The sequence below is a fragment of the Callorhinchus milii genome, unplaced genomic scaffold (assembly GCF_018977255.1).
Source record: "Callorhinchus milii isolate IMCB2004 unplaced genomic scaffold, IMCB_Cmil_1.0 Scaffold9, whole genome shotgun sequence".
NCBI classification, from domain to species: Eukaryota; Metazoa; Chordata; class Chondrichthyes; order Chimaeriformes; family Callorhinchidae; genus Callorhinchus; species Callorhinchus milii.
Window position 1 is genome coordinate 5,082,236 of NW_024704750.1, and position 12,646 is coordinate 5,094,881.

Genomic DNA, 12,646 nt, shown 5'->3' on the forward strand with positions numbered 1-12,646 from the left:
ACATGAAAGGGCTGACATATGTGTTATAACCTCATGGGATAACGTTTGATGAATTCTGCTGATGAGTACTAGAGTTCTGTCTAGTACAAAATAGACTTGAACTGACTTAACACTGAGGTAGTTTAGAGAATTCTAATGGTCACCCAATCTATTTTAGTCACAAGTACTTGTGATGTTTTTTGCTCACAAAATATACAGTCACTTCACTTTACAGTAAATTCTGCGAAGCGCTTTGAGACGTCTTAACAACATGCTAGGCGCTATATCAAATGCAAGGATTATTATATTATTATTTTAACATACGTGGTGTCTTGCTCCCTTTTTAGTTATTGTTCCACCAATACGTCCTCACTGTTAATTATTTTCTTTTTATATGGACTTTGATAGAAGTAAATTGAAAATAAATAAAAATAAGTGTTTGAGCAATCTAAGCACTTTCTCCTAAGGCTCTGTCTGACCTGTGAGCAGATAGGCTGCACTTAAACAGTGGATTGGATGGCTTTTTGAATGAAAGCCACAAGAGAACAGCAAAGAGGCTGCTGGTTCCTTGAATCATTGTTAAGGCTTACAAATCTATCTCTGTCCAAATAGATTTAAAAATCATAAAAATTAAATATGGAACATGTTGTCCTGATCATCACGAGAAACCGTATCCAAGTCAATTTTTTTGTTTTAAAACAAAAGTCCTCAATCTGGTTCGAGTTATATCATTCGTTAGTTCCGATGGAGCTTGGGATGTTGTAAGTTTTGTCAGGAAAACAGTAAATTCTATATTATACATTGCATTCATTATGCGATGACATTTCCGGGAATTAAGATTAGCAAAGATTAGCAAAGTCTGTCTCCGTTTACCGATAAAATTGGTGGTTGAGCAATGAGTAACATCAGAATTCCTTCTGCCTCTCCAAAAGATTACTTGCAGTGGTTTTTTTTGTGCTCTGCTGACTGCTGCATGATTTTTTCATATTGTTTTTTTTCCCCCCTTTGAGTCAGAGCCATTCAAACACCTTTTGTTCTCTTTAAATTCGTACCATTTAACCTGAGTTGCAATTTACTGTGTTGAGCTGTTATGATAATAACATGTTATTAGCAGGTGCTTGCTGGTTTCCGCACATGAGCTCTTTTACATCTGTAGAAACCTGAGGAGGAACTAACAGTGTTTATATTATTTTGACCCCCTACCTCATGCAGAACATTTAATACTGTATTGTGACAATGCGTATTTTGCTACCATTTTATTACCCGCTTTGAGGGTCTTCTGAAGGAAACTGATTCATACTGAAGTTAATAGACAGCAGCAGCAATTTACATTTATGTAGCACCTTTCATGTCAGGAGGATGTCTCAAAGCGAGACTGTTAACGGGGGCTGTTGAATGCAAACAGACGTCACAGTCCTCATCTAACATCCAAACACACGCACAGGTTAGTGGATAACAGTCAGTAGTGGCCTGTTTTTTCTCTCCTCCATATTGCAAGGGTACTGAGGTCAATTGTATTGCAGTCAGAAAAACTGAGAGCAACCGCATTGATCCTCGAGACAAAACAATAGGAATTTCAACACGGTTGACTGCTCCGCTCCTTGGCACTTGACCTGTTTGAGATCAGCTACTCAGCAGCCAACTAGGGACTGCTCCAGGTCTGTAGGGCTCAGATCCGACATAGGAAAGTGCTTTGACCAACTGAGCCATCGATCACATTGATTCAAATTTGCAATATTCATCAGAGTGGCGTTCCAGAGGATTGCTTATTTACAAAAAAATGGAATTGTAAATAATGAAATTTAAGACGGATGCTGTTGTAGTTTGCAGTTACTTTCTCTGAATACATTTATTCTTTTCTTTGAGTACCAATGCTTTTTTCTGTGTTCTTTTAGAATCCGAATGCAACAGTGTAAAAAAAACAATGCCGTAGTTCAGTCACCAGGTGTCAGCCTACGCTCAATGCAAAGAGCTTGTTGTACAAAGCAAACGTCCCTATAACCACAGTTGATTCCATTTCTGTAGCGAATACACATAGGGGCTGTCTCCACTCTGGACTGAATGTGGTCTTTAAGATGTTCATGTTCATTGCTTTCCTATGTACGATCTCTCAGCTTCTTATGCTTATGAGCTCATTCAACACAGCGGAAAGGGCATCAGTTTGTCCTTGCAGAACGTGCCTTTATTATTGTTTTGAACGTTATGTTAGCAAAATAATAATAATCATTGCATTTGATATATGCCGTGTTTCGCCCACAAAATAAATAGTCAATTCACTTTACAGGATATTCTGTGAAGCGCTTTGAGACGTTTCAAAGACGTGATAAGGCGCTATACCAAAGGCAAGGATTATTATTATTACCGTCTAATTCTGCATTTGCAATTTCCCAGTGAAGGATAAATAATCCCTAGGTTTTCTCCACTTACCACTTTTCCTTGTTTTTTTCTTTCATAACATCACTGCCAATGGTAAGGGAGTACAAATCTCATGGCAAAATCTGTGGGACATGTAATTCAGTGTCAAACTACAGTACTAACCGATCCATTTGGTACAGTTCTTCTGAAGTGACACCAACTCACCTCTGGGTGGTCGTATACAGTAAAATTCACATAAGTCGTGTCGATTGGCACCATAACATTTAATGTGACTTATGCAAAGCATCTGATAATGCAAACATGCCTAAGTCGTATCATATGTGACTTACGTAAAGTTATGTACTGTACTGACCTCTTCTGGTGCTGGCTCGGTAAAAGGGACATTTGCGTATAATGTAGTTACAACATGTGCTTAGGATTTAAAAACCACTCATGCATTGTCATGCGCACTAATCTCCCGGCAGTTTTAAAATATATCGGAAATGATCCCAGGTTAATGGGGGTACTTGCATACACATTAACTTTTGAAGTTTGTGTGCATGTCATTAATATAATAGTAGTGATAATAATAATAATCCGTCGTTTTGACACAGTGCCTTATCATGTCGACAGAGTTTTAATGTCTCACAAACAACCATGAGTTTTATTTTGGGGGAATTGCAAGTCGGGGTACTGGGAGAAACTCCCTTCTCTTTTCGAATGGTGCACTGGGATCTTTAACGCCCACCTGAACAGACAGACGGGACCTGCGTTTAATGTCTCATCAGGAAGTACAGCAGCTCCCTCCAGCACTGCACTGGAGTGTCAGCCAAGACTGTGAGCTCAAAGTCCTGACGTGGGGTTTGACTCAGAGGCCAGAGTTATGTATCTATTATTTGCAGTTCTTGTGTTACTTTGTTTTGGAGTGTTATCAAGCTGAAGAAGTCGCACACACACACACACACACACACATACCTCTCTATAACAGGAGGCGCACTGAAATTTTTTTATTTATTTCTAAGGAATAGAGGATATGCACTAGACTTTTCAAATTAAAGATAGTCTTAGTGCCAGACATCACCATGGTTACAGGGAGCTCCAATCTTGTAAAAATAATCATCCGTGACAAAGCAGACTTGCATATATATAAACTAATTATACACTACCCTTGTTGTGCTGCTGAAAAGCTGACTTGCCTGGGTGTTGCATCTGTATTGACAAGCTATGTAGGTTAATATTTCAGTAAGTAATTAGCTCCAGATCTGCACAGTGCTTTATTATTGTAATATTAATGTTTGTTTCAGTGTCGAACGATATGAGGTGAAACTTAAAACAAAATTGACTGGTCCAGAAAGGCAAGAAATTCCCTGAACTGGCCAGCACCCTAAGGGCTAATCTTGCCTTCAACTTATGTTATCCTTTCGCCTAGACTTCATCTCCTCAAAATAGTTTAGCTCAGTATGCATGTTTGCGATTGAAAGCCATCCAATCAATTTATTTTCACTAAGTTGATGCGTAAACAGAATGATAAATATTCTAAAGTTTGACGAGAACCAAAGTTAAGTATGAAGATTATTTATATATGTTTATTAATATGTAATTGCCGCAATGCTGAGAGAAAGCTTCAAAATCTCAAATGCTGTGTAAATACATATGGAATAGTACATCCACTCCTACAGCAGTTGACTGGGTAAAGCGGTTCTGAACTTTGATAGCTGATGTAGACAGAGATGGGTAATCTCAGGTGAGGCAGACGTGGGGGCTGCTTCTTGGATAGAAATACATTAATCCCCAGTATATTCCAATTTAAGTCTAAGGCACACATTTTAAATATTCCATTAAAATAATATGCCTGCTATTGAAAGGCTCTTTCAATCACCAGACCCCATAATTGCTCTGTGAATCACAGAGATTTAAACAGTGCATTATTATAGGAATGTCACGTGGATCTTAGCTTTGGTGATGGGTTTCCGCACATGTCAAGCACCCGGCTGACCAAAAAGAGATAAAAATCTTTGCTTGGGTTTGGTGTAAGTATTCCACTTACAGAACAGGTTGAAGGTTATTGTCACAGCAGGAAAATAACAAAGATCCTACTCATAAGATCGCAAAAGAGGTAGTTGGATGAATGAATCCAGTGCCCTGGCTTCTACCTCCCTTCTTGCTTATCTGTTGCAGCTGCTGATTACCCTCTGTGTAAAGAAATTCTTATTAATGTCGGTCCTAAAATTACCCTTCACAACATTGAACTTGTGCTCACGTGTCCTGCTGCCTTGGCATATCTTAAAATACTGGTCTGGACCCACTCACACTCATAGGAAGGTACAGAGGATTCTTTTTGAGTCAATTTATTGATAATGTAGGGATTTTGTATTTTTTACTGTGAGCAAATATGATCTTTTCTGTATTCTCTGACAAACGTTTAGCCTAATCAAGCGGATCTCAATACAAAGGCTTGTCCATAAAGCGAACAATACTCTATACTAATCATACCTACCAAAAGTAAAGAAAGTTTAATTAATTGTGGTCTGAATTCAGTTCAGGTTTAAAAATACTAAATACCACAAGCCTACAATATAACAATATTTGTTACCATCTACATATACTTACACGATATAACACGGTTCCAGCATTAAAATAAATGCCAATGTTAATGTTCAGAATTGAAATGTGTTAGAAATACTGCTGTCTTACTATTCTTAAGTGAATGTTTTGCACCGTAAATGCCACACAAACTCAAAACAAAATTAATTTCACTTAAGACACTTAGTCCAGTAGCTGCTTACGCAAAATAACTTGGGATTCAAGCCTGTGACTGTAGAGGTTACTCTGCCACTGACTGCAGATGCACTAAGTAATAAACTAAATAAGCAGCTTGGCCAGTGAATGGATTGTTTACATAACAATCTTACTCAATTCTTAAGATTTATCAAATAAACATGCTGTAAGACACTCAATGATAAATATTTATTTGCTCAAATGCTTCTTAAAATTATATATATTAAATATTTTACAAAATGATGTTACAATGCTGCCAAAACATAAAGCAAAGCGTCAGTTATATAAATACACGAGAAAATAAAAGCAGACAAATCTTCTAAAATCCAATTGCTCAGTAAGTGTTCATTTCCTCTTTCTTTAACACAATTAAACAAATAAGTTGTGTAAATTATGACTTCAAATTCTTTAATAGAGCAATATATCCAGGCCATTTCTATTAAATTATAATTTAATAATAAAAATTATTATAATAATCCTTGCATTTGATATAGCGCCTTATCACATCATTGAGACGTCTCAAAGTACTTCAGAGAATATACTGTAAAGTGAATTGACTGTGTATTTTGTGAGCAAAAAGTGGCAACCAATTACACACAGAGGTGTCCCACAAATCCATTACCATCTATGCAACTTCCTCCATTCTGACACAGTGACCTGCAACCAAATAGAATAACTATGTTTATGCAAATAGTAGTGACCAAATGAGGTTTTTTTGAGGGATTATTATCCCCTGGTTAGCAATCTGCTAATGGACTAACAACCAGGTTCCTGCTTAGTGGTAGGTAAACATTTTCACTCCACCCGGGAATCGAACCCAGGTCCTCTTGCTTGCAAGGTAAGTGCTTTAAACAATATGCCAGGGAACTTCTGATTTATTTGGATACTTTGCATTAATATTATCCATTTCTACATAACTTTGGGAATTACAAGGTCTCATCTTTGCTCATTGAACTTCCTCTTACTTAACATGTCCCATGAGTTGGATTTTGAGCTGAGTAAGAAACGTTCACTTAGATAGATACACATTTTATAATAAACCTCAAACATTTAGACAACACAGCAAGTCATCAACAAAATGCTTGAATTTGGTGTAAGCCGTTATAAAAACACTTCTAAAATGATGCATACAAATAAAGATAGACATTTAGTTTAACAAATGATAGAAACAAAAATTCACATCGAGATGTAACTTTTCCTGTAGTTTGTCAATTTACTCATGTCCGGGAATATGATTTTGACTGAAGTCTCTTCGTCGTTGAGAAAGTGATTTTTTTGTTTCCGTAGGTATTGACGATATTTAGCATTTGCCATCCACATTTTACACTTGGAGAAAAAGATGATCAGTGTCGTTCCCAGGATCACGAGACAAGTCAGCAATCCAAGCATGACAAAGCAGATGACTTGACTTCTGTTGAGCAGGGAATTCGATGTGTGGATGGTTTCTTTGACGGTGATCTTCAGCATCTCATTACCTTGATGGTGGGTGGGCTTGTGAAAGGCATGCAGCGGTGGATTGAAAAGCTTGCCATGTCTGACCCAACTTACTCTCACGTGCTTGGATATGTTTTGCTTTGTATCATGTTTAGAAGAGATATGCTCGTGACAGGTTTCTGCTTCATAACCAGGCAAGCATGCGCAATCAAAACCCCCCTCAGGAAGATCATGGCAAGTGCCTCCATTCTTGCATGGATGACTAAGGCAGGATGTGATTAGATAATCGCAAGATCCGCCAGTAAAACCAAGGGGACAGAGGCAGCTGTAGCCAGAAACCAGGTCTGTGCAAGTCCCATTGTTTGCACATGGATTAGAGTCACAGTCACTGATTTTGGTCTCACACAAGACCCCAGTAAAACCCTTCAAGCACAGGCAGGAAGCCTGGGATCCAAATCCATTACCATCTATGCAACTTCCTCCATTCTGACACAGTGACCTGCAACCAAATAAAATAACTATGTTTATGCAAATAGTACAGTCACCTTTCAGTTAAAAAAAATCATCCTATTGGAAAAAAAATATATCCTTTATCACTGTAGTGTCTGTGAACTATTATTTATTCATGAGCTAGTATCTCTACATACACAATTGTTTATTTTGTGTCAGCCTGGCTCTCGCCTCTCAGTCAGAATTTGTGGGTATAAGTCTCATTTGAACTCACGTGGAAGTAAGTCCTGGCGGGGAGGAATGGGGATGTATTATCGGAGATGCCATCCTTCGTATGAGACTTTAAACTAAAGTCATGTCTGCCTGTTCAGGTGGATGTTAAAGACTCATGGCACTATTTGAAAAGGGGAGTTTCTCCCAGTGTCCTGGTCAACAATCTCCCAAATAAAAATTGATCATTTGTTTCCTGGCTGTTTGTGGGACAAACTGTGTGTAACGGTGCTGCCATCTTTGCCTACAAATAACCAGTCACCCCATTTCACAGTAAATCCTGTGAAGCACTTTGAGACTTCCTTCACATGTGAGAAGGCACTGTACCAAACACAAGAATTATTATTATTATTCAAGATCCTCATCCTCTCTGACCTACTATCCCCCTATTTACCTGCCCATACCCTCCGTTCCTCTGGCTCCGGTCTGCTCCACATTCCCCGCCCCAACCGCCCTACCATCGGTGGCCGGGCCTTCAGCCTCTCAGCCCCGAGGCTCTGGAACTCCATCCCCCAGTGCCTTCGCCGCCTCCTCCCTTTCCTCCTTCAAGGCCGGTCTCAAGACCTTTCTCTTTGACCGAGCCTTCAGCTCCCCTCTCGACTCTCTACCCCCTCCTCGCTCCCTCCCTTCCCTCCCCTCACCCTGACCATTTCCCCCCAATGCTCGGGTCCTGACCCAACTGTCCAGCGCCTTGGGACGTCCTCCCGACGTGAAAGGCGCTCTATAAATGAAATCTTGTTGTTGTTGTTGTGTTATTATTTTAGATCATGTGCCTTAAAGGAATTCTGGTGCTATGTGTTGTACAGGCACTATTGTTTTCTGAAATTTAACCATGTATGCTGTAGTGGGGTTATTATATTATGATTAAAATCATTATTTATTAAGGATTGTTACAGGTCATATTTAATGTTATTTTAAAATAGCATTGAGATTTCAATCATATCCATGCAACATTGAGTACATCACAGGTCCTGACAGTATGCATCCTTTACCCATTTATGCAGAAATTTCCTTTCCTGAGCTGGCAATGGTTCCCTGTAAACTCCTCTCCACAGATACATCTGTAGCCACCTCCTTCACTCTCTATACACGTTGAATTGTTAGCGCATGGGTGTTCTGAGGAACAGGTGTGGGGAGCTGCAAAGAAGATAACATAGAGTTAATTTAACAGTCACATATATAAAAAAACAAATTAAACACTAACTTGCTGCTGCTGATTTAATGCAATTGATTTTGTGTAAGAGACAAAACACCCAAGTACAGTAATGCATTATTTTAAATGCACACATCCTACCTTGTATCAGCATTTCAATATGCTTGAGATTATAGAGATGGCACACAATATTATGTAGCTAAAGGGGAGGAGTGACTGCTTTACTCAAATATAAATTAAATAATTTCAAAATAAAATACTTTTTTAGGGGGGAATTTCTAACATGTAATATGATCTTGCCTATCTTATCTTTCAGAAGGCGGTGGAACTTCGAACAACATAATTCTATTACATTAAACCGATATTGATTAAATGGAACCATCATCGAATCCTCTGGATCTAAGAGATAATGTGAGTGCTTTGAGGAACATGACCATATTTTAGGGCAGTGTTTGATTACTTCCATTATGTAGCTGTCTTGCACTTAACTGCCAGTCACTGATTAATGTACATTTGCTATCACATTGTCTAATGTTTGTAAGCTTCTAGGAAAGCCTGTAGCAAAACCATTTTTCTTCTTTAAGCAACAAATAAAAACATTGCAATGATTCCAAAAAACACCCAGGGGATTTTATCCCGCTTCCTGTGCTAATATATTCACACTAATGCAATTGTTGCAGTGGATATTTTGCGTTGAAATATATATGCAAATGACATTCAGTGACAACAGAGATTAATGCCATCTGATTATCTGCCAATTAAAAGGGTATCATATTTTTCTTCTACCGCTGATGAAAAGGATAATTTAATTCAGATGCATTTATTAGTATTTGGTGGCATGATATCATTTGGCGACATAATCTCAGATGTATTTTGCTTTACTTACTTCTTAAATTAGGTTTTCAAATACCAATTACTGTATTAGGACCAAATGAATATGATCTAGCGCATTAGACAACAACAAAAAGAAAATCTTGCAAACTGGTACTGAGGTACTAACTTTGGTATATCAGTACATGAATAATACATAGAAAACAAAATAATATCAAATCACTAAAATGTGAGCTTCTAGCCAAGTCTATCAATTAAATAAATAAATTATAAATTATTTCCAAACTCTTACAATCTGATTAAATATGAATCATGATATTGTGTTGTACATAATGAATTCCAATTAGCTGTAACGTTATTTTATTCGTAGCATAGCTTAAGAGTTTTCCAATTTTGCATTGTGTATTTGTGTGACACTAAACGGTTGAACAGACCTGTGTCGCAGAGGATGCCTGACCAACCCTCTTCACAACAGCACTGCCAAGGTTTTGTGCAACTCCCATGTAAACAGCCAGGAATGGGAGTGCACTGATCACACAAGTCTCCCTGCCAGCCAGACTGACACCTAGAAAAACAAACCAGTTAGTTATCGGATTCCACACAAAATCCAACACGATACAGATGACTTAGCTAAGGAGGCAACCTTCAAACCTCCACCCCTCTCTGTTCTTCAATGACACGAAAGGGATAACGATATTGAACTGATGCAATTGCTTTGAGGTGCTATCCTGCGTGAAGAATAAATGCAACTGGTTGGTAGTGTTAGTTTACAATGCTTGGGATCTTTTTTTTTAAAAAAAAGTTATTTTTCACAATAGTGTCCTTTTCTACCAGTTTATTCTTGGTTCCAGGAAGGGTGTGCACATCTTGCAGTCTTGTCACATCAGTGTTGTAACACTAAGTTTAAAGCAGAAGTGTTTCATGGTGAATAAACTTCAGTATATGTTTTCCAGTGAGATGAGTACTCAGAGCAAGGTATGCAATGCTTGAGTTTATACCTGCATTCCCCAGTATCCTGGCAGAATCCATGCAGTGGGTGACAGTCGGGTTTGCATTCAGTCCCTAAAGATCCAGAAAAGACAATACAAATTAACAAATGCTTGAAATAATGACCACTGTTGTTCTCCTTCCACCTTTATAAATATTTTCGCTGTGATGTCTGGTAGTGCACAGGCAATCTCATCCTTTTATTTCCTTTGTTGTCTACGATGGATTGACCATTTCGTTAGAAATGGAGGCAAATGAGACAATTTAATCTGCACTGACAACACGCTGCAAACATTTCCCAAACCACGTATGAACCTTCATCTTGATCTTTCTTTCTTGATCTTGAGTTTGCTTTCCATCGGTTCGGATCAATCGTTCTCTTCTGGAATTTGTTGGGGAGCGATTCTGTAGGTTTTGTTGCTGTGCAAACACTGAAAACTTCAAGTTCAGCGAATGGTTTGTCCAATGCAAAGCTCTTGAAGTTACCAAATCTGACCCCCCCCCCCAACCCCCCCACACACACACACATACACACACACACATACACCCCCCCCCCCCCCCCCCCCACACCACACACACCCTTCCAACACCCCTCCACGTACACATACTCCCAACACCCCCCCCCACACATCCCCCCCCCCCCCCCCCCACATACACACCCCCCCCCCCCCCCCCCACACACACACACACCCTCCCAACTCCCACACCCCCCCCCACATACACATACACACCCTCCCAACCCCCCCCCACACCACACACACACACACCCTCCCAACACCCCCCCCCACACACACACAAACACACCCTCCCAACCCCCCCCCCACACACACACAAACACACCCTCCCAACCCCCCCCCCACACACACACAAACACACCCTCCCAACCCCCCCCCCACACACACACAAACACACCCTCCCAACCCCCCCCCCACAACACACACACACCCTCCCAACCCCCCCCCACAACACAACACACCCTCCCAACCCCCCCCACACACACACACACTCCCAACACCCCCCCCCCCACCACACACACACACCACATAACACACCCCTCCCACACCCTACACACACATCCACATAAACACCCTCCCCCCCCCCCCACCCACACACAAACACACTCATACACCCCCCCCCCCCCCCCCGCCCCCCCCGGATGGTGAGCCCAGGCTCGCACCCACTTACCCTGAGTCCGGGTACCAGTGAGCAGCGGTAACAGGAGACTGACCACCAGCACAGAGGCTGCGGAGTGATGAGCCATTGCTGCCCACACACGATTGCTCTCACACACTCTCCTCGCCACCTGAGCAGAGCGGAGATAACAGGGGGTTAAACATCGTCATTCAGGGTATACATGGACAGCACACATACACATACATGCACATGCACAGCAATGCACACATGCACACATAGCAGCAACCCCATTCCCCTTCCACACAGGCTGCTGTGGATCAATCGGTTGCAAGAAGGCAATGTCGAATTATTTGGTTGTTCCCTTTCAAGGCAATTGCAACTAACACGACTCACTGTTCATCTCATTGCACATTGCCTTGTGCAGTTATCCCCCAAGTCCTGGGCAGTTCATCCACCCACCGACCTCCTTATTTTTTTTTATTGCATCGTTCGTTTCTGCCAACTGGTCAGGAAGCACTTGCGATGTGAAATCCCTGGTCAACTTTGATGTGAGTTTTAAAAAAAAACACACACACACACACACAGCAAAACGTGGGTTTACCTGCAGCTCTCCAGCTCTCCCCATCCCCTGCTCTCAGGTACAGGTACAGGTGGTGAGGATGCGATCTCTTTATAATGCTCTGGTCGTTAGTCAGTGAGTGAGTGAGTGAGTGAGTGATGACTGAGTGAGTGAGTGACTGACTGAGTGACTACCTGCACTCACTCCCCTTCACCATCTCAGAGCTGGACTTACTGATCAATGAATGCTCTGCCCAGAGATGCATCCTCCCACTCCATCACCACCACCACCACCACCACAAAACTCTCCACTCCAGCAGTTCCCTGCAGGGACACTCCTTTTTATCCTATTTGTATATTTTTTAAAAAAAAAACGTGTGTGGCTTTGGTATCGAATCAGAGGAATCCAAAGTCTTTACGTGATGTCTACACGATACACACAGCACTTTTCTCTTTGAAACATCTTGAAGCCTTTCCAGAAAGCAGATCCCTTTTTTTTTACACACAGCCTCCTATTCCTCGTAGCAATTTCAATTGCATTTATTCCTCTGACTATTAATGTATATTGCGACCCATGTATTAGTATTTTGCAATGACATGTATACAAAAACTCTCACAGGGGAATATAACTAAATCCTAATTGAACTCCAATGGAGCTAATGGCTTAATTTAATTGCATCTTTTATTGATCACCTTCAGTAACGATGGCCCCAGCAC

The 12,646-nt window shown here is 40.6% G+C and overlaps 1 protein-coding gene across 1 annotated transcript; it reads right to left on the reverse strand.

The window, feature by feature from the left end:
- Positions 1-5,677: 5,677 nt before the first annotated feature.
- On the reverse strand, positions 5,678-12,241 carry LOC103175339 (protein delta homolog 1). Its single transcript, XM_007888338.2, has 6 exons — positions 11,973-12,241; positions 11,423-11,540; positions 10,249-10,312; positions 9,685-9,815; positions 8,259-8,403; positions 5,678-7,045 (listed from the first exon to the last, which is right to left on the reverse strand). The coding sequence occupies exons 1-6, from the start codon at positions 11,994-11,996 to the stop codon at positions 6,289-6,291; spliced, it is 1,239 nt and encodes a 412-aa protein (XP_007886529.2). The 5' UTR covers positions 11,997-12,241; the 3' UTR covers positions 5,678-6,288.
- Positions 12,242-12,646: the final 405 nt, after the last annotated feature.

Excerpts from the sequence above, each read along its gene's own strand:
- LOC103175339 (XM_007888338.2), bottom strand. The coding sequence starts at position 11,996 with ATGGGGAGAGCTGGAGAGCTGCAG. Across the intron at positions 11,541-11,972 it reads GGAGAGCTGGAGAGCTGCAG|GTGGCGAGGAGAGTGTGTGA; the intron begins GTAAACCCACGT and ends CGCTCTGCTCAG. Across the intron at positions 8,404-9,684 it reads AGGCATCCTCTGCGACACAG|CTCCCCACACCTGTTCCTCA; the intron begins GTCTGTTCAACC and ends TCTTCTTTGCAG.